This window comes from Mycteria americana, chromosome 6 (genome assembly GCF_035582795.1).
Source record: "Mycteria americana isolate JAX WOST 10 ecotype Jacksonville Zoo and Gardens chromosome 6, USCA_MyAme_1.0, whole genome shotgun sequence".
Classification (NCBI taxonomy): Eukaryota; Metazoa; Chordata; class Aves; order Ciconiiformes; family Ciconiidae; genus Mycteria; species Mycteria americana.
The window spans coordinates 5,888,038-5,912,857 of NC_134370.1; the positions used below are offsets into that span (position 1 = coordinate 5,888,038).

Sequence of the window (24,820 nt, forward strand, 5' to 3'; positions counted from 1 at the left end):
GTTAGGAAGATACTAAACAAAAAACCCTCAGATTTTTGGACACCATCCGTAGCAACCCCGAGAGCAGACCCCTCTGCAGCAGAGGCACCACCACAACGCTATGTCCCCCTTTGCATCTCGCCATCAACCAGCTAACACGCGCGTGCTGACCGCCTGGCTGGGTATTGCCTCTGGCGGCCTGGGAAACAAAATGTTCTTTCTCTCAGCTGCTGGTGGGTCACAAAATAATTTTGGGGGTGGAGGTGACCATATCCCTATTGCTGGGGTTTAATGTTCCACTCCTCTGTTAAATATGCACGAAACCAGCCAAAGGAATAGGCACTGCTGGGGACGGGGAGGAGAGGGGCAGACAGTACAGGCACCACGGCCATCACCAAAACACTGCTTCCTTGCAACACCGGACTAAAACAGGCTGGAGAATCAAAATGTCACAAAAAATTAAAATAAACTTTTTTTTAAAAGAGGAAACCCTCATAGAAACCAAACACGGTAGTAAGCTAATGGTAAGAGGCATCTGTAGGAGCTCTGTTATGTTTCCAGGCTCCAGAGCAGAGAAAGGGGATCCCCTCCGCCCATGCAGTGCTGCGACCCCCACGACTACGCTGCACAGGCGCAGGCTACATCGTCCTCAGGGTAATTCTGCGAGACAGAGCCAGAGCACCTCCGCTTCACGGGCTGAGGACCCGCTCTGGTCCCCACATTGCCCAGAGCAGTCCCAGGGGAGCCCCACCTTGGGGAGGACTGTGGGGGAAGATGGGCTTAGCCCTGGCCAGGGACATGCTCTTGCACTTATTCAGTATTTTCCTTTCTCTGTCTCTTTATACGAAATCCTTCCACCAAAAGAACTTTCACAGGAAAGATCTTGTACCTGAGTATGGCTGAAATTCCTTGAATTTCTGTGACCTGAGAAGATACTTTGCATGGTGCAGAACATTCACAGACACTGACTTCAGCGGGGAGGACACAAATGCCCAGAAATCCCTCTCTCACTGTGTATGTATACACGTCACTTGCTAAACCAGTGCCTGTGGCTGCCTTTTAAAATATAGAATGATTTATTTTTTTTTTATTTCAACCTGCAGATTCAATAGAAGAATTTTTCAGTGGGCTCTCACGACAATTCAAATTGTCTCTATGGTGATGCTACATGTAGCCACAGAGAGGGCTGGACCGTGGCCCACAGTTTGTGTGGGTGGGGAGGGAAGTCAGGTTGATCAATGCCTTTTTCCACCCACTGATGGAAATGGATATTCACATACAGCTTTTCTGGTACAGCACTTCCTTGCTGCTGAAAAGGGAATAACCTATTTTTCCAGTTTACTCGTTACCTTTGCGCATAAAGCAACACATTCTGTTCCTTCAAGTTCACTAATGCAGTACCTTAGTCTTTAGGCTTTATCTGCAATAATTAAGAGTAGGAATCAAGATTTTTTTAATGAGTTTTTTACATAAAAGAGAGAAAAAGATTTTATTTTATTGTAAAAGAGGGTTGGGGGTTTTTTAGTTGTTTTTGTTGTTTTTTTAAAATGAAATAGCAAAGTCACATTCTACTGCTTGAAGCACAGGAACATGAAAGCGAGTAGATAATGTCTGAATCAAGGTTCAGTCCTCCTCTCCACAACGTGCACACAAATAGACCTCATTAATTTCAAGACCACATGCTCTTGTTTCAACACAGCTAAAGGAAATTTTCTCAGATGCTATTCCATAAATCATTCACTTGCTCGCAGTCCTTCTCACATAGCCTAGAATAGCAGAAAGGATCCAAACTCACTGTTAATTCTGTTGCAATCCCTTCTGAGTTCTCACATTACACCTTATTAAGAAGCTATATTAAAAATTACATACAATGCTTACTCGAGATAAGCACAGGACTAGATGTTCTGGATATCGCATCTGTAGACAACATGAAGAAACCACACCAGCAACGTTCAAAGACTGGGCAAGAAAATTTAATTAGAGCAAGAATAAGCTAAACAAGTACTTGCAGAACACCATACTGCATCTTTATTTAAATAAGAGACTCTCACTAATTTGCTCTGTATTTTTTGTTCATTTTTAAACACGGGAGTCAATTGACTATCACTTCTAGCATTTATGGAGCAGGCCATCCCTTCTCTTTTTTGCTACATTTAACCATGAACACACAAAATAATGATCAATTCCAACATAATTAGGAAGTGCAACCTCAAATCCAGTGGATTCTCCTACGTGAGCAAAAAGCATCACAAGATCTATCAAAACTACATAGCCTGTATTCTTGAAACTATTTCCCAATATACAACAACAGGAAAAAATACATCTGGGACACAAGCTCAGACATCTGTGTAAATGTATAAACACAAAAGCACATGGTGCTGTCCACAGATCTGAGTAAAGGTGAAACAGCCAATAAAAAGAGACTACTGCTGGCTCAACTCAGTATCCTAACTTCAAAAAAATGTACTTTAGTTCTTCCTCAAGCACAAGGCAAGAAAAACCGAGAGATAAAAAAAGAGCCATTAGATCATCAAAGCTGCCCTCAAAAGGAAGGCCATCCTGAAGATCAATCTGTTGAACTGTATGTATCATATTTCAAAAGCCTCCTGCTGCTTAATTTGCTGGATCTTATAAAGAGATTGCTGGAAAATATTAATTGTGGCGAAAGAAACACGGATTTCCTCAAGCTCATATAAAAACGTGTCAAAGTAACTGCCAGGATGATGAAAATTTTTAAAGAAAAAAGAACAGTTAAAGCGTTTAATACATACTTATGCATATTTTTTATATACGCCTCACTAATATAGTTAAGTTTTCTCTAGTTCTCTCTTGCATTTGAGTAAATTGTACAAAGGAATAGTAATGCAAAAACAAAAACATGCAAAACAACTTAAAATTTCCAAAAACTATGGTAAAAACTCTTGGAATTTAACCATTGAGCAGAAATGCTTGCAGTAGCGGTCCGACCAGTATTGTCCTAAGTCTGGAAACACTTCACACGAGTCACAACCGGGCTGCTGGGTTCTCTCTTTGGCAGGATCAACCAGTAAAAGTCCTCGTGGTTTTATTTCAAAAGCCAATTTTACACAGCTCCAAACTGATGTACAATTCAGTAACTGCTATTTGCTGCCTCCAAATATGCCTATCCTGAGAAAACAATATAACCTGACCAACAGGATGATGGTATTACCCAAAATAACTCTGTCAATGCTTTAAGTTCAACACCTAACTGCTGAGAAGGTAAGCAGTTAATTGGGGTAATAATAAGCGTAGGGATTTATAAGTCACTGAACCTTGCACAGAAAGATTAGAGTCTGCAGGGGAATTACTACTAAATGTAGGTCACTGCAATCTTGGTGTAAATATTTGAGAGCCCAACGCGCTTCCTCTTCTCTTCCCAGCATCTTTTATGGAAACCAGATATTTGACCAGAAAGGGAATAAATGCACATTGATTAACCAGCAGCAGTTATCTTGCTTCAAGAAGGTCAAAGTGAAAGAAATCAGAGAAAGGCACTGCGCTGAAAATGAAAACTAGGTTTTATCGTACTGTTTAGAGGAATATGGATTTAGCCCTGCTGAAAACTGGCTTGCCCTTTACAAGCATTCAAATACTGCTTGGGTGCGTAGCAAATGATCTACTCTTTTAACTGATTGATGTGTGTGCAGACAGGTCAATGGAGGCAAAACAAGACCTACTTGTGCTTGCAAATATATTGAAAAGCAAGTAAAATCCAAGCATAAGTTCTCTGCTTGTAAAGTTTTACTAGAAAAAATGGTATCCTTGTTTGAAGGAAATATTCCTCCTTCACTACCACGAGAGCTCCCCCAAGCCATGATGCACTCATCACATTTGTGCCCAAGCCTTTCCTTTCAGTTTCTCCCCCTTCCTTGGATATTATTTCAACACCCAGCTCTACGTGGCCTCAGCACCTGTATGGTGGTGGACACAAACCCTATTGGCTTTCTGTTCAAGTTGCACCCATAAAAAAATGGCCACAGGATACCCTAATGGAGACTGTTTAATAGAGTAGTGTTAATTCATCGCAACGCTGGAAGAGAGAAATCTTTGGCAATGTAAAAATAGACGACTAGTCCTGCTGTTGTTGAAGTCTGTGACGAGAAGTTTGGGAGTGGCCAAATAACTTCGCTCTGTCTGAGAACAACAAACTGCACACCCCTATTCTCAGTCCCAGCACTAGCAGAAACTGCTTGTATTTAATCCTTATTTTCGATGGCCTAACTTGCCATAACAAGTGCTTGTGTCTTTATTTAGCATCCTATTCTCGTTACCCCATCCTGTAATGGTTTAGCAAATGTTAAATGTAATTATACAACGTTAAGAAAAGAACTGAGGCCAGCCAACCAGAAGGGAATTCTGCCAGTTAGCATCCGAATTTAAGTCACTGCAGTCGTCTGGTGGATCCTATTATACTTAATCCAGGCCATCAGTCACTGTAGGTCACAAGGGTTGTCATCATAGCCTAATTTAACATTAGCAGCCTCCCACTGAAATCGTAAAGTTATGCAAGGACAAAAGTCCTTCCCAGCCTACCATGACACCCACAGTATTCAGCTAAAAGCACTCCTCCGACTGGGCCAACATGGGGCTTTGTGAACGTCAAAATGCTACCGATTCTCTGTCAGAGGGTGGACTTTTGCTTATTCTTCCCTCCTCATCTCTGCTTATCATTTTTGCTATCTTTATTATACACATTAATGGCATTTTCTCAAAATTCACATGAAATCCATTCCCTGTTTCTAAGGAGTTCATAAACTTGTTCTATATAAAAGAAAATGCTGTAATGATGTTAAAAAGCATCTTTAAAATATAACTCCACATAATCAAATACATACTAGAACATTTTTGCAGCGCAGAATCTTCCCTGGGTAACACACAAGAATTCACAAACATACGAACCTATTCTCTTCGGTCTACAATAGTACAGCTTGTGAATTTCTGAATTGCTGGCTGGTAGCAAAAATGCAGATGTCTAACAGAATTTTTTGTATAACCTGTGAAGAGCATCTAGGTATTATGATGTGTTTCAGCTCGAGCGTTTCCTGGTGCTGGAGAGCCTGACTGCTGCATGCTACAGCCAAGTGCTGGGAGGACAAGGAGGTAGAGAGGGAATAAGGAGGTACGGAGGATCTGGACAGGATCCCACCTACCCTCTTCTGACACCCACCACTCAGGGCAACGGAGCAAGGGGACACACTAGCCTAGACAGGCTAGTACTCGGGGAAATGGTATTAATTTCTTCACTCCTTTAATTAGAAAGTTAATCTTGGCTTGTAATGAAGACAACAGCACACTTTTCTTGATTAAATAAAAGATTATAGCCGCATACTTTAAAACACCCATAAATCTGCATGGAATGAGTTTACTGTGGTAAGTATATGTGCACCACGGAAACGGCTGGCTCGTGGGCTATTTAAGGTGAGCAAAATAAATCAAATATGATCATCATTTTTTCATAAAAGTACAGTTAATCTACAAAAATCTTTACTTTTATGAACCAGCTACTTTATGACTGATCTTCAGAGCAGCAATTCTACCCCATAACCAGCTCAAATGTTGTTATGTTGCAATGAACTCAAGATGATACAGAACCAGGCAAAAGACTTCCCATTGACTTATTAATGGACAGTATAAGAAGAGGAAGATCACTGGAGAAGAACATGTCAGAAGCACATTCTCCTCATTTGGAATAAAATGTCTCCCTGCAGCAAGACACTGCCATCCCATCAGCATCCCATTCAGCTGATACCACCTCCCAAGAAAGCCACCAACATTTTTGGCTTGACTTTTTTGTTAAAAGGACCATGAAGGGCATCATAAACTGGCTGCACAACTGTCTAACCACCAAACCCAGCGCATCAGAGTGAGTGAGCTTTTCTGTGCTGTTCCAAACACAGCAAGGACCATGTGCATCCCTAGAGCAGTGCAAAGCATCACTCTGAGGAGGCACCAGCCAGCACAACATAGAAGTAGCAATAAAAAAAAAGCTTTAGATCTTCATGAATAAAGACACATTGGGTTGGGAGGCCTTTTGTCCTTGGGAGCTCTACAGCCTTTCCAAGCCTGCTGTAGTCCTTTTCTTCAGAAGCCTGAAGGCAGGGTTGATTGAACTTCTCACTTCTGAACTTTGAGGGTCAAGGTGACTGATTTCAAGCTGAAAATACCAACAAAAGGCAAAATGCCCCTACAGTCAAAATCTATAGCATCTTTATAAGAAGTAGGTTTGGTATTGTTTTGCCGTTAAACATTTTGGGACAAATCTTGCTGTAGACAGAAGACAAATGGCCACCTGATTGCAGAATCTGTTTCCTGCGAAAGGTATGTGCCTGCTTCTTGACTTCAAATTTGCCTTTTGTTAATACGGATGCAGCGGTACTCTGTAAGTGGAGCAGGTGACAGCATTTCCGTGTGCAGTACTGCTTTCAGCATGCTCTTCCATGTCACACCGAGGTGCGCACAGCTTAGCACTGCACTCCGAGAGCCTTAGTTACCTTGTTAAAGAAAAAGCAGCACTCGGTTTCTTAGTCTGTGCACACTCACACACACATGGCAGGCACAAAACAGATACCTCGCAGCAGAAAGAAGACAGGGTAATCTGCCTGGCTAACTTCAGTGCTTCTATCCTCATTGCAGCAAACTCTAACTCCTCCTGTCAAGTGTTTGGTTGTGAGCAATCCACAGAAAAAAATGTATTAAGAACATAGCAAAAATGTTTAACACATTCAAAAATGGAATGTTATATTTTAATGTATAATTCTGACAATTCCTGGGTGACAAACGCATCCCATATTCCTTTCATGACTAGAACATTGGTACAAAACTCCAGTTTTTCGTTAGTTTTGAGGTAGCTGTATAGACAAACAATTTTTATTAGGGGGTAAGTATGAACAACACTTTGGGTAAAATAACTGTTTTCCAAAGCTAGAGCTGTTTTCCACAGACTCCTCTCCTTTTGTTTTCATTTTATGTGAATTTATGCCAGCTGCTGCTCTCAAGTGAACCTTTGCTGTTTTAAAGTTTCACTTTAAATATTCTAGAAAATATGTCCTGACATACACAACTGCTCTGCAGATAAACTTGTTTTTCCTAGAAGCCATGCCAAATTCTGCATTAGAAAGACTACCAGAAAAACAAAACCTAATTTTCCTTTCAGCAGAATTAGGGCCTAAATCTCTGAAAATGAATCTATGCATACAGACCTACTAAGGCCAGGTGTCAAGACAACTCTCCACACATTAAGTCCTGTGGTCAAGCTTAAAAGATTTGCTTTATAAAGATTGCTGCAAAATATATACGTCAGTGGTATAGGATACCTGAAAGTGTTGAGGAAATTTAAGTTTAACTTTATGTATTATACGAATTAAATTAAAATATCTCTGTTCCTTAAGTTCTTGAAAGGTCAGTTACTTTGGAAAGAATCAAATCATTATTTTGCTTCTTCCCCACCTCCCGTCCAAGCCTCCCCTCACCCCTTTCAGATGAGGCAAAGCATTCCTCTACCTGTGTAGAGACAAACTTAAAAGAAAAGTGACGTTTATAGTTCTGCTACAAACCTGAAGTTTCTGAGCAAATACTGGGGGGTTCTTTTCTGCTAAGTCAGGATCTAGATATTCAGGCTGATCACATATTGAGGTTTTCTTAGATATCCTATTGAGAAGAGCATCAGCAGAGACAAAGGAGTCTTCAGGAGATGTCTGAAGGGTAAGGAGGATAGAGAATAAGCAACAGAGATTCTGCCCAAGTAGTTCAGGCCAAAAGCAACATACCTGTCTGCAAATCTTTGATTCCTAGTAATTTCATGCCCCACTGAAGAGACTTTTGAATACATGACTCACAGGTGTAACAGGCAAACATCAAGAACAACTCCTAATTTAAAAGCTGAGTAAATTTTCCAAGACTAAATGCGAAGTAATACTAGGACCTCTAAAGCAATGGCTTTCAAACCATGGACCACAGCCCACTCTCAATACTTCTACAATACTTTTCAAACAGTTAGCATAGATTTTGTTCATACAATAGCTTATGTTCAGTTCAAGCATCTCTAAGGCAGTCCAAAAGCTTTGAAGACCACCAGAACTGAGCGGAACCTCAGCAAGACTCTTTTTGCAGTCTTTACAAAGTCTTTTGCTGCTTACTGGCGGTAAACTAAGTTATGTTCACGATTATAACGTGATCAGGATAAATACACAATATGAGGGTGGACGGAATTAGAATGGCAAAAACAAGACCTCTGGGATTTGAGTACCCAAGACTCCCTGCAGTGAGAAAAGTATCCAAGCTCATAAAAAATGTCTTGTGAGATGGTATCAACAGCATCGTTAATATAAATTAAGCATAGTATTAAAGTGAGCTGCTTCTTATTTTGACTCCTAAGTTAATATATTGTCATATAGCTTAGCATGCCTAGTGCTGTGGGCATTTGTGAAAAAGTTTGCCTGGAAAAGTGGAGGCCTTGAGGGAATCTCCATGAATTTGAGAACCAATGCTCTAAAGTCTATATGCAGCACAGGTTGGAAGCAAGGAAGGGCTCACCGCTAATTCAAATCCAACCCAGAGAAGCCGCTGAAAAAAGTGATTTAACTGGAAGCTGGAATGAGTTCTAATGATCAAAAAAGTGAATTTTACATTATCAGTATCAGATGACAACACCACAGTTAACAGTTTATACAAAAATGTGAAAGGGCACCTGTTCTTTACCAACACATTTTTGAAATGTCACAGTATATGCAACAGAACAAATCATGTCTCTATGTTTATGTAAAACCCCTTATTTTATGTATAAAATATTTCTTCAAATATTGGGTTAAAGGACAGTGTAAAAAAGCCTGTGTGAGAAAAAAAGCACTTCAAAGTATCAACTTGGAATAAGTTATCACAAGAACATGTTAAGCTACAATAAGAATTCAGAAAATTCTTCCAAATTCCATCAGTTCCATCAACATACCTCCCTCATTTGGGTCCTACCACATACTGCTACCAAGATCTTTAAGTATCAGGATGTTTCACTCTACTTTCGAGATCCACCTTTGCTACCTATGACATGAGAAATTTCTGCAGGAAAATTATTCCCAAACTCTTATCATAAATTACTTACTATTTCAATAGCCTCTGGAGTTGTTCCTAGGGTCATGGGCTCTAGGTCTTTCTGCTTTGACTTGTCAGGTGACTGTAAGTGTGCCTCTTGGCTGGCAGCTAGGACTCGGGAGGCTGGATGTTGTATTTTCATTCCAGAGGATTGCTGGGCTTCAGGGTCTTCAAAACTTGACCTGGAAAAACATTGTGTACATGCTTTCAGGGTGGAGCACAAGGCCCTTACAATTCTGCTTCTGGGAACAGCTAAGGAAGTCCTCTTCATTACTGAAACTTTTGTTTCAACTCAACTTTATATCATTATATCTCTTAACACTTTGCAATAGCCTTTCAAAGCAAGGCACCAGAGTCATCTAAATAAAGCCAGTTCTATCAGAAATGTTATGCACATTCCTTAAATATTTCTCACTTGCCTTTTTACCCCTTTCCCATTGTGACCTACATCTCTCCCAACAAACAACTTTTACTAACGAGAACAGATGTCCTTAACAAGCAAAATTTTGGAAGTAAATCCAACCTCCACATCCTGTTCTTATGAACTAGACTCCTTGTTCAGAAAATGTATCTAGGAAAGGCCAAGTGAAAAGTTGCAATTAGGAGATTTCTAGATTGACATGAAAATGACCTCAGTATCTGAGAAAAAACCTGTAAGTAGGAAGCCACAGTCTAGTGACACAGTTGCCACTGTGACTCTATTTAGTAAGAATATGAAGGAGAAATATATGTCCTTATTCCTTCCCATTATAAAATTTCTGTATCTTTGCCCTCTATTCTCTGTCATATGCGTACACAGATGGGAATCTATTTTTAAACAAACAACTCGGCAACACAGAGGCAGAGAGAGGAAGAATTGCCTGTGTACGTGCTATGATGGTAACCCATTTCCCTGCCATCCTTTTCCGTTGCTGAATTTGCTTGCAGTGACATACCCTGAGCATGGCGTTGTGGAATCAGACAGTCTGATGGGAGGTGATTTGACTGGGCTCTCATGCTGTGCATCAAACATCAGGTATAAAGATTGTTTCTTCGGGGTGCTATCATCCTGCTGGCAATAGGAAAAGAAAGACTCGTTAAGCAACTCAACCATTCTCCATTAAAGCTAATTCAGGTCACCGAAGCTTTGAGTGACCAAATGACTTGACAGACAACTAATAATATAGGACTGTAATACAGTCTATGCTGATACTGAGATGATCCCTTTAAGGAAGAAACCATTAAAGAACAAAACCTAAACAGTTCATTCTTTGTAATGGCTCTTCTTCTCCCACTTCGGGGTTAATCAGATTTCTGGTCCTGTCAGGCAGGAGGCATCCCTTGACCAAAAGTGTTACTAAAATATTCATTGAAACCAATGTTATTCTCATCAGTTTAAGCACCTGACATACACGCTTGATTTTTCTAACTTCCCCTGTGGATATACCCCCATTGGGTCTAGTCAAGCTATCAAATCCATGAATTAGATAGAAGTAAGGCAAAACAACTGATAGTGTATAGTACTGCATTCCACATTTCACATTCATTCTGTATTCTCTCCTGATTCCCTCCACCTTAAAAGTTTTACTCTCAGTTTCTTAAAATAGTTCAATAGTTGATGTAGACAGCTTTGTACTCTACACTGCTGGAAATACTGATTTGCTTTTAAGCTCCAGAAAGAACTACTATGATGCTAGCTTAAAAATAAAATAATAAAATGGAACGATCTCTACAGGATATAGGAAACCAAAGCACATGCAATTTACCCCAGTTATGCCAATCTAAAGAAACTGGGTTTGCAAATCTGCTGCAGGTACATTATAAGTAATTTAAGGGGTAGTGAGGCTGACGGCATTATCAGGATAGTATATTATGACAAGGGAATGCAAATGAATGGAAATGGAAGTGAGAACTTACAGGCACAGAGGAGCCTATTTTCTCCATATATTCTATTTCATAGGAGTTGCCATATTCCAATTCTGCAACAGAAACAAAAAAGAGCCATTAAATACATGCCATGAAATGATTTTTGCATAAGTAAATGAGACCTCTTCTCATTTACAAGGGCCACTCCCATTCTGCTCAATACTTTTCTATGAGGTATTAATAGAATATACAGAGAGAAAGTAGAAGGTGCACCTATTTTCAGCAATGAACCTATGACACATTTCAGGCAAATTCATTTGCCGGAAAAATTTCAGCTTTATCAATTTGCTGAAGATTCTGCCTCAGGGGCCAGAATATTAACAAAGTTTCAGAGCGCTTTCAGAGCACAGATAACTTTCCTCTGTCATGTTATCTTATCACAGAAAACACATTTTTCAATAATTGGTACTGCTGATATCAGTTTCCTTTAATGTACACAAAAAGATTTTAAAGGCTGTTGAGAAATGAAGTAATTTCTATTTCTTAATGTTTATCACACAGTTCTTAATTAAGAAGGACTACTGTGGTATCACCTAAAACAAAAAGATACATAAAATACCTGTATGCTCATTGAACAAGGGGTGACACAACAGCCCAGCTTACTGGGCTGTTTTCACGTTTTAGTTACAGAGGAAAAGCCTAAGGCGGGAAGATTTACAAAGAACCCTAAATCTAAACCCTAATAAAAATGCAAATCTTTACTGCTTCTCTACTTCTAATCTCCTAATTACACTGAAGGGAATAACCACTATTTCTTTCCAATCCGTGGTCACCCAGTAGTCAGCTGATATAGAGGCAGACAGATAAAACACGGAAAAAATGGAAAAGAGAGCATACCTTCCTGCACCCAAATAAAAGCAAAGACTTCATTCAATGACACCTTAATTTAAAAATTAAAAACATCATTAATTTGTCCAAATGCTGTATTTTACTCTGTTGCCATGAGTTAATTCAATAAACCACTTGTATAATTTCCTTTCCATTATAGGTAAGTTCTAATAAATTACACACTAGCTTTTACATTACGGTAAAAGTATGTGCTAAAATTCTTCTAGATTTGAGCAGCTTTTGAAAAGTAGGGCTTCTATCAGGAAGATGGTAACCATCATTAAAATGTTTGTTCTTTAAAAACAAATCAACCCTAAAGATAGTCTCTTACCTGTTTTTTTTTTTTTTTTTAAAGTTTCAAAGGGTGCAATGTGAGTTTACAATGCTCAAAATTTTTTGATAATAAAAAGCACCGTAGAGTACAAGCACTGTAATTCCACAGGTCTATGTATTTTGTCAAACAACCACTGGAAAGGAACAGCCACAAACTCTCAGTACCTGACATGTGGGAGATATTAATAGTAAAACGTTTAAGAGAACGCTATAATAGCAGGCTCCTCACATTTAAATTCCTAGCACCATATGTTTTAATGGTAATAGGGAGCCAGGCAAGATGGACAACCTCCTGGTATCAGATACAAGCATCTTCCTAGTGAAAGCAGAAGCAAAACTGAAACTATGAGATTCAAACCACCTCCTGGACGCAGCATTGCAGGAAAAAGCCTGAAATACCAGAGAACGGCACCCAGTGCTTAGTAAGTGCCTCTCTGTACTTCATTTATCTACACACCGCCCAGTGAGGTGCATCACGAATGTCTATGGGGCAGGTGTACGACCCCAGAGAGCAATCAGTGAGCAAGCGTACAAGCACGCTGACGGGCAGGAGACGTTCCGGCACCGTCCTCTGCCGGCACAGCCGGCAATGATCCTCCATCTGCCTGCAGGGCTGGTAGCGGCTTTGCAATTGCAATCCAAACTGACTTTTGGGACAACACGTATTTAACTTTACTGATTTTTAAAAAAGGCAGAACAGAGATGGAAATACTTCAACTAGAAACTAGAAACAAAAGGAGTAACATGGCTCGCTAAACGCAGTTGGTTTCGTCTCATTGCTCTCAGAAGTTTACAGCATAATTAGACACTATCTCCTCTAAGACATCATCTCCCTCCAAAATCTTAGGCTCCGGTTATCTCTCTATAGTCAAAATTCCAAATGCCCAGGATATCCCATGAAATAAGATAATTATCTTTTATAAATACATACAACAGACTTACTAAGTGATGTCCTCCAACTCCTCCTACAAATAGCTGCAAGATTACATCAGAATTTTCTGCTAATCATTACTGCTTATTTCGGGTCGGTGCAACATGAAAATGGCAGCAGTTATAAGCAGCGCATGCAACAGATGAGAGCTGGATGTATTGGCTGACTCAGTAGTTGGGCTGTATCTGTACAAAAGCAGTGTTAGGTTACAGGATAACACTCATACTAGTATCTGGGAAGGGTAAAAATATTCGCACTGAGAAAAAGCCCTGGAATTACTCAAAAATTTCTCCATGCTGCAGGAGCAAGACTGTCAAGGGAAAAAAATTATTATTTTTAAGAGATCTGAAAAGCGGAAGCATTGTTGATTATAATTAGCATGTAATCTGAAACTCCGACTATACCATGCAGCACACATGAGACAAGACGATTAGCATTTAATTAGGAGCTTTGCTCACCTTCTTCTACCCACTTTGATAGATAAAATGATTGCCTTAGAGTATCTCTCACTATTCTTTTGTTCTATTTCCTTCCATATAATTTCCATTTTCCCAGATTTGGGGGGCTTATTTTCTAAAAAATATTCCTTTAAATTATTTTTTTTATATACAAATTAAGTGAAGCCAATGTCTAAAATTTATAGTTAGGCAATAAAGCCAAATGGATTTATCCAGACAGAAATACTTATCTGAACAGAAGAATCAACAGATTTCCAAAAAGCCCAGGCCATGCAAACATATAAGCACGTGCATATGAACATGTGCAGCCCCATTAAAACCACTGTGATTATTCATGCCTCTTAATGTCAAACACATTTGACCTAAAAGCTTAGCAATTCTTAATTAGGCAAAACCTCCTCAGACCCAGTCTAAAATGGCATAAAGTAGCTTTAATGGTAGATTGGGACAAGGGTTGAAAGGTTAGGGAAAAAAAATAAATTCTGATCAAGAAGAAAAAGTTTAAGCCAAGTTAAACTCATACGTTCTTCCCACCCACAAAGCTGAAAATCTGTCCTTGGAGCAGATGTTGCAAAGCAGTATTCCCTCTGGTAACCCCAAGGAAGGCCACACACAAATTTTCTAAATTCTGTCTCTTCCACATTTCACAGACCTGGAACGACAGTTCTTTTAACAGAAACTTCCAGCTTTAGCTCACAACTGCTTATAGGATGGTACAACAGGACAAATCTTAATAAGCTTATCTACAGGGAAATTTTATCTGGCACGTGAATGGTAACTATCTTATGCAGGGAATATCCTGGACATTTTTATGCATGAAGATGCCTGGATCCTAGGAACCTGGAGGAGAGATGGCATGTTAAGGGTCTTAATGCAATACACAAACTTTGAGCAGAATTTTAACCTGGGACCTTCTCCCATTCAGGTTAGAGGAACAGGCTCAGGCAAAATCAGTAGTTCAGTGACTCTGGATCCAAGAGCACTAACCAAGAGCGGTATCAGACCCCAGTCTCCCGTGAAGGCACCGAGAGAACAGGTAGCACGCACAGAAGAACAGAGCATGTCTACAATTAACCATACAAAGGAAGCAAAAGCCTATCTCTGCAGGCCCCTTTCATTTTTCTTTAAGCTTCCTTTCTTCTCTTTCTTGAAAACTCACGGTGGGACTATGGGGGTCATATGTTCAGCTCCCCAGAATTGCCAAGTTCCCCAGACTGGTCCAAAGAGCATCATTTTTTCAGGTTCCCAAATAATACAGTTTGCATTCAGCAAAATATATGCCAATATCCTCAAACGAACCAACCCCCCCCCGCCCCCAGTAAATATAACATTTAGCTGGATGCAGACAGTACTTTATAAAGCATACCCTCTGTAGGAGAGCTGAATTTAGTCTCATTAACAAATGTAGACAGATCAGACGGTTGCGGGTAATCCTGTTTATCTGTGTTCAGGTCCACAGTCATGCAGGTCCATTTCTGACTGGTCACCGAAGACGCCAGTTTCTCCTCATCTGTCGCATGAACCACCGTGGATATGACGGGAGGTGTTTCTGGAGTAGGCAGTGGAGTGGGATCCTGCAGAAAACAAGCGCCAATTAATTCTATTATCTTTCATTAACACATTGAATAATCAACTCCCTAAATTCCTCTGCATGACCACAGTCATCTTTTTAATTCCGTACTCTTTACTGCAGCTCTGTATAAAATACTTAATGAAAAATATTAAAGCACTTCATTTAGAACTCTCCTAGCAGCAAGTTTTCCCAGTATAACTAAACTCTTTGATGATAAACACTCGCATTGCAAAGCTGCCTTGATAACAAGGAAGAAAGAAAATCCAGAGCCGTTTAAATCCGTTAGGCACTTGACATAAGCGGCACACATCACCCATGACTGAAGTCTTTGACTACCAAAACCGACTTTTTAGGCTTCACTCATGGGAGCAAGCCTTCGTAGGTCCGCGAGGTCGTGAACCCTTTCTTCACTTCTAGGCTGTCAAGCAGCATAAATAAAAGGGTAGGATGGGTAACAGGAAGACGAACAGCAGCGTGGAAGGAGCTGTGCCACATCAAAGCACTTAGGCCTTTGTAGGCAGAACAGCTTTTGTTAACTTCTCTTCCAAGAAAACCACCTGCTGGCAGTTTACAACAAGGAATAAGACCATCCAAGCACATGTTCCTGATAGATCAGCCCACTTGTTTTATTTCTGTTTCCCTTCCAGCCCACCAGTTTGATGCATTTAGTTTCTTACTTTCTCATCTAAAAATTCCAGGGTGGACAGTTACATCTCGTTTTTCAGACAACTGATTGAAGATATTTATTCATATTGTCGCTCCATTGTAACATAGGATTTTGCAAAGTACAGGCGCTAATAATCTAACTGGAATTCCCAGAGCGAATACTAGATCTAATATACATTGTATACACGCTTCTAAAGACCAAAAGTTTAACACCTTATGATTATAGCCCAGTGTGCTATGCTTAAACACCAGTATGCTTATACTCTTTACATAAACCTCTTCTATTATTATATGTACGATTCTACAATTAAACAAATCAAATTTCCCTTTTTTGCCCCTACAAGAACACAAATTACATGCATCAAAATAAGGCAGTACTTTACCTGAGAAGGAGGATCAGATAGTGGGGATCTTTTTGGTGATTTTTTCACCCTAAATGTATCACTGAAAATAAAGTTAAAACAGTTAATATGGTAATACCAGCAAGACTGGGGTCATTTCACACTTAGCAAGAGACAGCCACAGACAATGCAACCTCTGTAAGCCCTTCTGCTTGAAAATCCCATCCATTAGGCAGCAGCACCACAGAGAAACATGCCATAGGTACGTATTCTTGTCATGCACTTGGAACAGGCCTCAATTCCCCAAAAGCTGAGAAAAGCAGGATTGCCATATTTTTCATGCCAACTACCAACATATTTACAGAACGGAGTTGCTGCTTGATTGCAATTCAAATCCCTGCTTCACCACAGACATCTTCAGTGGCCTTAAGCAAATTATTTAGCTTCTGTCTGCTCTAGTTTCCCATTTGAAAATTAGGTCTAAAACGCATCTATAAATGAGAATTCAAACTGCGATAAACTTGGGCAGTGAGCTCCAATGACCCCATAAATCATTAAGAAAAAAACTGGTATGCTTTGGATGAACTACATCAGAACAGCTGAGGCAGATGCTGTTCCCAAGGTGCCAGAACAAAGCTCTATCGTTACAAATGTGCACAACGGACCCTCTCCCTCTTTAAAACAAATACAACAGCAAATATGGCAATTCTGCTTCCAGTTCCCCTGACAGCTCACAGTGCAGACTGGGAGCACGGACACTGTAGCCCTTCAAAATCCCATAGGTTTCAATCAGGCAAAAGGAATGAAGAATAAACATTATGTCTTGGTGTATAATTATGAATGTTGCCTTTATGTTTATTCACAATTGGTTAAAAATATTTTCTCACAAGGAAATAAACCAGTTATCCACCTGTTCTCTTGCTGCGTATTGCCAGAGTTATTCAAACACATTTTTGCTACTAATTAGAAGAGGGAGAAAAATATCATACCAAACTCACTGACAAAGACTTAATGTTTGAAATGAGATGCAGTAGCAAAAATCACTGCCCACCAGCTCATCCCTGATCAATAAATGGCGAGATCAACACTAGAAATGATAATGGTGGCTTTCAATCGGTAGAGGGTAAATCAAAACCACATCTAGAGGGGAAAATAAACTGGACAGCTGAATATTGGTGTGTTTGATGCTACTGATTATCAAGTTATCATGCTAGAAGTAATTAGGATAACTTATTCCTTTAAGAAGAAGAAACACTTCATGCAGGATTTATGAAAAACTGATTGTACAATGTTGTTGTACAATGGTAGAAATAAAACTTTCATATTTTAGCTCAAGGATACAAAATCTATATAGTTTTTAAAAGAGGATCTTTGATAGGCAAACAGATAATGAGGAAATAGATTCCTCAAACTCATTCACAGCAAGGCATCCTACTTAAACTAGCTTTCATATGTGCCAGTGAAGTGAAATAGTTAACATAAAAGCTTCATGCTGAATAATAACTGATCATGCTGCAAAATAAATGAGTAAAATTAAAAAGCCCATAAATCAAAGAGGAAACTTGAATTGTTAGCTTAGAATTACTTACAACAGAGAACATACAGACATCACATCTTCTACCATCCTAAGACAAATAAGACAAAGAAAAGAGAGACAGACAGAAGGAACTGACAAAAAAGATAAACCTACAAATACTCTGTTAATGTTAATGTGTTAAGGCAATCTGATCATGCATATTTTCTACCTGTATAATCTTAACACCTACTTTTTATTGTGAAATACATGGGGAGAAAAAAAATATTCAAGTCCTTTAACGTTTTCAAATTCAATGTTATACTTTTGACATGCTTTCATCTTACAAAAGGCATTTTTCAAAGCTGAGGGCCCCGAGTTAAGTTCCTATCAGCATACTAAGCGTCCTTGCCTTCCCTGATGGTAGCCACCTGCTTTCTTTTCAAAACACAGTATTTGTTACTATATGGGATGTAAAACTGTTCTTGAATGGCAGCTAAGCTTAAGGAAAGAGCACGGTTATGCAAGTTTTTTTCATGTCTGCTGATTTGTTATGACAGTACAGAAAAAGCTACTTGACCATTTCAAATCATTTACCTAAGTCAAGAAAGAAAATGACATTTCTTCAAGTCTCATCTATTTTGGCCCTCACTGAAACCTAAGTTTGTGTTCTGACAGAACAAACTGATTGCCCCAAAACCAGAAGCAAACCTTGCCAAACAATGACGGCTAAGAAAAGCTTTCATCTACTTATAAGCTTGGCAGCTTCTGCTCGGCTCTTCTCACGTGCAATGCTCTTGGAAGCCGGCACCTTGCGCTTCTAAACACAGCCCCTGATCATCCAACAGTTTCGAGAGCAATGTCTATACAAGCCACTTACTTTTACTCTTCACTACAGACAGGCACTCAGGAGGCATCAGCTGCTCTTTGCTCAGTATCATCTGAGCAAGATGATCTATCTCAAAACAGCTCAGCACTTAGGTATACGACCAGAGAGTAATTTGTGTCAAACTGACATCTATTCTAAAAATCTCATCTTTTCACATGGAGGTCAATCCTTAGACTGCTGCAGGTTTCATTCCAGAATAAAAACTGATTATTTTTATTGATTTAACACAGGTAAGACCTAGCATAGGGCCCAAATTCAAAGCAGTACAGGCTTAGCAATGGCTTAAACTCATGCCTGGCTTCTTCACCTCCCATAGGTCTAATCTAGAAATCATTATCTTTCTGTATAAGGAACACATTTTCAAAATGGTCCATACAGTTGTATTTCTGCACCCCTCAATAGTGCTAATAAAAACCCTTGGCTTCGCAAAATTATCCATTATTTGGGTTTTGTAAGTCCTGGTATATTACAGCATCATTTCCTAATTCAAACACCCTCTCTGCACCTTGTAGCTGAAGCATCTTACACTGGCTTCTCTCTCCCATCCCACTAAGACAGCAGCACCAAGAAGGGTCCTACATCCCATCTCCCTGCCTGGCCAGGGGTTCTCCTGCACTGGACCCCACGGAGGAGTCATGCCAAGGGCCCTTTTTGTGGAGAGGAGAGACCAGTGACAGGCAGAGACAAATAGAGCCACTGCTTCCCCTGGCATCCCCCAACTAGCCTTAGGCTAATCTTCTTCTGAAAGTATCATGGCTCCAGGCTGCACTGGGTATTAATATGCAGATTCTCTTCTTTGTTAGAAACCACTAGCAAAAGTAGGTTACGGGGCTGCAGACACTGAACGCAGTGAAAGCAGTCCCAGGCAAGGGCTGGGAATTCCTGCAGAGCTCCTGACCTAAGAACCTGTAAGCCCTGCTCTAGGGTAGTTTCACTTCTTCCACCATGATAAAGAGCAGCAGTGAACCTTGCGACTGTAGGAGAGGGCCTTCCCGCAATGGATTTTCCCAAGGATGGATGTAGTTTAGCAAACTCTTTGTAAACCCATGTTGCCCCTAAATTGACAACTTGGGAATTGATTCTAATATTCACAGCAGATGGATGGACCCAAGAGGTTTATACTGGGGGTCTGTCAACTCCACTGCAGCTACTGGAAGACACAAGGAGACTCCAGCTGGCTGCAAGTATCACCAGGATCTGGTGATATTAAAATTCCCCTCTCTCCCTCTGCACTTCCCCAGTAAGACTCAAATTGTTCCTCTCTTGCAGTCAGACTTTTAAGTATTCTTGTTCTGGACAAAACCAGTTTGGACTGTAGGCTCGGAAAATGTGTCAGCTTAGCATGCGTCTTAACTCCCACCTTAATTTCCCCAAAATTTCAGGCATACCTCGAAAAGAAGAAACATCAGAACAACTCAAACTCAACTCAACTATACAGTGGTCTATAATTTTTTAAGTCAAAAATGCCGCTAAAAAGAAAAATGGCACAAGCTTCCTGAAATCTGGCAAGGGACCTGAATTAGACATCTAAAGGGTAGCAGGCTGCTCAGAAAAAACTGAAAAATCTCCACCTCACTCCATAAAGGAGGTCATTTTTTGTACTGCTTTACATTAACCATGTTATCTTCAAATTGTCAGGCTTTTGTAATTTTAAGTCACATTTTTGTTAGTTAGCTGAAACATTTAAATCATAAAGGGACATGCGGTGAGATACTTTCTTACAGATACACACAGGATATCGATTTCAGATAAATGGGATATAAACTTACTGATTACCAACTCAAAATAACCATGTCTGAGCAGGTAAGATAATATGCACACCAGCAAGTTAACCGTGGAATCAACTAGCCATTGAAATCCTTAACCAAATATCTAAATAAAACACGCTGGAGAATTTATCCTGCAGTTTGTCAACTGTGTCTAAAAGCTGGATATTTCCCTAACACATAGCCGTCTAGGAGATTTTAAACCCTTCTGCAGAACTGTAAGCTCTTTCCCAGAAAGGAAATTTTTCACATTTTTTAGTCTTTTATTTAAAAATATGTATTTCAATACTGCACTCTTTTGTTTCAGGTTATTTTCTTTTAAATACTCTAAGTCACTAGATAAAACCATCTTCCTGCTGTGTGCAATAGGAGATTTGTCGCTGCCTTACTATTTCATGTCCCATTCTCAAAACCGAGGATTCACAAAATAGTCTTTACTGGTGTGACTACTTCAATCAGCTTAAACAGTATCAAATTCCCAAGATGACGTCACAGAAAATTTGGCACAAATTTGATAAAATTTGGACTTAATCGGATTCAAAGCTACACTGAGCCCCAAAGCTTCAAAAATCCAATTGCCAGTCCAGTGGGCTAATCTGGCTCGACTTAGCCCTGGTTCTCCCCTTCAGTCTGGAAACTTCAAGCTATTGAGGAAACAGGTTGAGGGAGAGCACGTACAGACCCCCGGCACGAGTCCAGTTGTGTGGCTACCAACACTCAACGGCATCTTCCTTTCTCTATTCAAATATAAACCATGTGTTACTGTGCTAAGGGGTAGGAATGTGCTTCTTCTAATCTAGAAACATCTGTGCCCTTTAACTTACGTTTTTAGTGGCGTCTTCTTCTTTTTTGCAGGTTTATTCAAGTTGTCTCCTTCAGTTCCATTTGTTTCATTGGCACTGGCTGGTATCTCAAAGGAAGCTGGAGATTTAGAGGGTGAGCTGGCTATCTTAGAAGAAGACTTGAAAGGGTCGATAGAGTCCTCACACATGTCTGGCTCAAAACTGTACGTTTGTTGAGGCAGTTTGGGCGATTCTTGCATTTTTGTACTAGATGAGAATGGGTTAAAATTGGGATCATCCCACTTGTCAATATCAAAAGTGTAAGAGCCTTTTGTGATAGGGATTTCATTTGGATCAGTGGGCGACTTGGTCGGTGTGGTTGGAGCATTGTCAAGCTTTTCCACTGACTTTTTAGTCTTTGGCCTCCGTAGTGGCATTTTAGCACCAGGCTTTTTACCTGCTTTTTTGGGAGGAGGAGTACTCTCCTGCTGGTCTTCACTCACCCCTTTTTCTTCAGAATAATCAAACTCCAGCCTCACCGCGATGCCCTTGACCGGAGGGTCTTCTTGTCCTCCAGTGTCAGGCGGAGTCACCTCCACAGCCTCTGGTGCCGTTGTAAGAGGTAGTGGTTTTTTACTGGCAGGGGGAGAGTTTTGTACTTTGCTGCCTCCAGTGCTAAATGCACTAATCCCTTCAAAACTGTCTGGATCCAAAGGGTAGGATCCTTCAGGCACAGGCGGGGCCTCCTGTTTCTCAGCAGAGACTTTAGAAGGTTCAGTACATTCAGGCTTTACTGAGTCAGCCTTTGCTTCAGATACTGGTTTATCCTCACCTGGAGCACAAGCTGTTTGGCCAAGGTCAGATGGTTCTTGTGGTGTTTCCTTCACTGGTGGAGCATCCAGAGATTTTTTTGCTGACTGCTTCTTTTTTAAGGAAGCTGGTCTGGATTTCTTTGTTCTCTTAAGGGTACTAGAAGCACTACTTGAACCAGTACCGTACACATCTGCTGCCGGTGCTAATGTCTCACTATTGCCAAGATAAGATGCTCCATCAAAATCACTTGCTTGCAAGCTAAGAGATCGAGACAATGTAGATTTGGACACTGGGACTGAATCGGTAGATTTCCTTCGAACATTCGCTTTGGGATCACGATTCTTCGATTCTGGTGAGCTCGGTCCTAAGGCATGGAGAGAATCAACCAACTCAATGTTATCGAAGTCCAAGTTGTAAGTTCCACTGCTGGCTATTGGCTTGTCCTCATCGAAGACGGTGGAAAAAGAATGGGAAGGGGGACGGAAAGGGCTTTCTTCAACTGATTCACTGTGTGACACATCAGTTACGGGTACAGTTTCTGAACATAAGCCTGTGGGAACAAACAGAAAACCCTGTGAATTTTAAACACGTTTTTAAAACTGGAGCTTAATAAATTTTACTTAGTCTAATATTACTACAAATAAAAAAAATAAAGGCTTAAAATCATAAAAATGGCCTAAGCAATGATTAAAGGACATACAAACCAAAGTGACATTTCCAATATATGAACTAGATTAGGGGAAAAAAATAGTTCTGTTCTCCCCAGAAAAGGATTCAAGGCAAGTTTAATGAAAATACAAAATATGCATTTGCAAGAGCCTCTAGAGCATCTCTTCTAAACTAATTATCACTTAGTTAAAGAGATGGATATTACCATAACATGCTAACTATGCCAAATACCAGAAAAACTGAACGTCGAGCACTTTATTACTCCTGTTTTCTACTGTTATAAACAGTTCACGGAATTGTGTCAGAACTCTTGTGCAGTAAATCCCCTGTAAATTGACTGGTGCTTCAGCAATTACATGTTGATATTAAGTTTTGTTTCCCATGTGCTATTTTTACCAATTTCCCAGAGGAACATGGCTTCCTCTCCACAACCCATCAATGCTGCTCCTCTCTCTGCCCCAAGCAGTCAGTAAACTCCACTTTGACCTCATAATTCCAAGTTTATAATGAGACATGAATCACTGAGAATTTCATATGAAATAAATTATGGTAAAGGTAAGAAAATCAGTCAATTAGAGTACTGTACAAATATTCTCAGCTGAAAATCTCCCTTAAGAAAGACTGCTAGAAGCTCCCTACAAATTATTTAAAAGAGATTTCTCGAAGTCTAGTTCTAACTCATTGATGAAAAGAAAATTTATAGAGAGAATTATATGCTAAAACTGTTAAACCATGCAGCTTTTCATTATAATTAAAGATTTGCTTGTTGAATGGAAACCTAAAAAGATTTCTAGAAGTCCCTTGACTTGGGATATAGCAACTATATTGGACAAAGTAGAAAAATATACAGTGCATATGAAAAAAAAATAGAAAATATATAGGTAGGAAGGTATTAAGATGATGGTCCTTTCTGCCTTCCAGTTCATAAAAGTTCATTACAAAAATGTTATACAAATTCTGAATATGGTTTGTTCCTGCTGTCATTGTCCTGCTCCCTATCTGAACGTAACCTGGACACCTCTGCCTGTGCGTGCGTGTCCCGGTCAGGGCATCGGAGACCTGGGAAATCTCTCTCCAGCTCACGGCTCCAGCTGGGGTAAGCCAGCAGCTCTGAGCTCTCACCGATACGGACTGGAGCAAAACGCCCCCGTGTTTCCTATTGAAGCAATGCAGCATTCTTCATGTTGTCATTTTTTTTTAATTATGCAATTATAAAGAAAAACAGTCAAAAATGAATGCTTTGCTCACCCTTAAATGATTTCAGAGAAATTTCTACAGATCTTTTTCATTCAAATCCTGACACGTTTTGCAAAATAATTCCCATTTTGCCCAGCTACATTCTTTAAAACGTTAAATTCATAAAAGCAATACAGACAATCAATAATTACTTTTAGTCAGAAGCTATGAACGGATTAAGAACAGAAAAAAAAAACATTTTTCCTTTGTTTCAGCGGAAATTATTAATCTGCATAGAGATTACAGGAATTTTTATTTATGGGTGTAGAGGACAGAAAGGATTTAAGGAAATTGGACACATTTCCCAAAGCAGTACCTTAGAGAGGCATCACGTATTTCCAGAGATGGCCAAGGAATGACAGCTACACAGTTTCTCTTTTAAGACTGTGGAAGTTTACTAAGTTACATCAATGAAAATAGTATTTTAATGTGTTTTTCTGCTAAATGAATGCTAATAACGCGGCAGGACTTCAGGACAGTTTATTGTTCTCCTTAATGTCCACTGGGTTGGGCTTGGTTTCAGCCTGGCTGAGAGGCCATTAATTAGACTGGATTTGCAGCTGAGTAGCGCTCACTTCACAGGCACATCCCTTTCTGACGCTGACGGGACTTCTGTTAAGGGGACTCGAAAGAGTGCCATAAAACTCCAGCGTTAGACCCATCCGTACCTTTTACACTGAAACGGGAATGGAAGACACGTAACGGGAATACCTTACAATAAACACTGGCGTAGCTCTGACATGGCAGCAGAGCACAAATGTAGGTCAGCATGAAATAAAAGGGGGATGTGAGGAAGAAATCGTCTGCAATTACGCCTTGTTTTCATTCCAGCGTGCGCCAAAGGCCTCGACGGGATTGAGGCCCCTTGTTCAAAGGCAGTACAAACACGCATTTAAATAAAACAAAATAAAATAAACCAATGCCCTGCAGGACTTGGAATGTAAATAACAGGCGTGGTAGAGCTGAGGTGAGGGATGCATCACGGCAGCAAAGAGAGCGTACAAGGCTTTCCAGCTACTCAAAGCAAAGCAGC

General features: G+C 40.0%; 1 protein-coding gene across 8 annotated transcripts in view; it reads right to left on the minus strand.

Annotated features, from left to right (window-relative positions):
* Positions 1 to 24,820, minus strand: part of TACC2 (transforming acidic coiled-coil containing protein 2) — a 151,580-nt gene that overhangs the window by 15,915 nt on the left and 110,845 nt on the right. For 5 of the 8 annotated variants that reach the window (XM_075504407.1, XM_075504409.1, XM_075504411.1 and 2 more), the window contains 8 exons: positions 21,112 to 22,432; positions 16,162 to 16,222; positions 14,906 to 15,113; positions 10,981 to 11,042; positions 10,020 to 10,135; positions 9,095 to 9,266; positions 7,554 to 7,694; positions 6,569 to 6,649 (listed from right to left, as the gene is read on the minus strand). In XM_075504407.1, coding sequence (XP_075360522.1) covers positions 6,569 to 6,649; positions 7,554 to 7,694; positions 9,095 to 9,266; positions 10,020 to 10,135; positions 10,981 to 11,042; positions 14,906 to 15,113; positions 16,162 to 16,222; positions 21,112 to 22,432 — 2,162 coding nt within the window. The remainder of the gene's footprint in view (positions 1 to 6,568; positions 6,650 to 7,553; positions 7,695 to 9,094; positions 9,267 to 10,019; positions 10,136 to 10,980; positions 11,043 to 14,905; positions 15,114 to 16,161; positions 16,223 to 21,111; positions 22,433 to 24,820) is intronic. The other 3 variants (XM_075504408.1, XM_075504410.1, XM_075504412.1) reach the window with 3 other exon arrangements.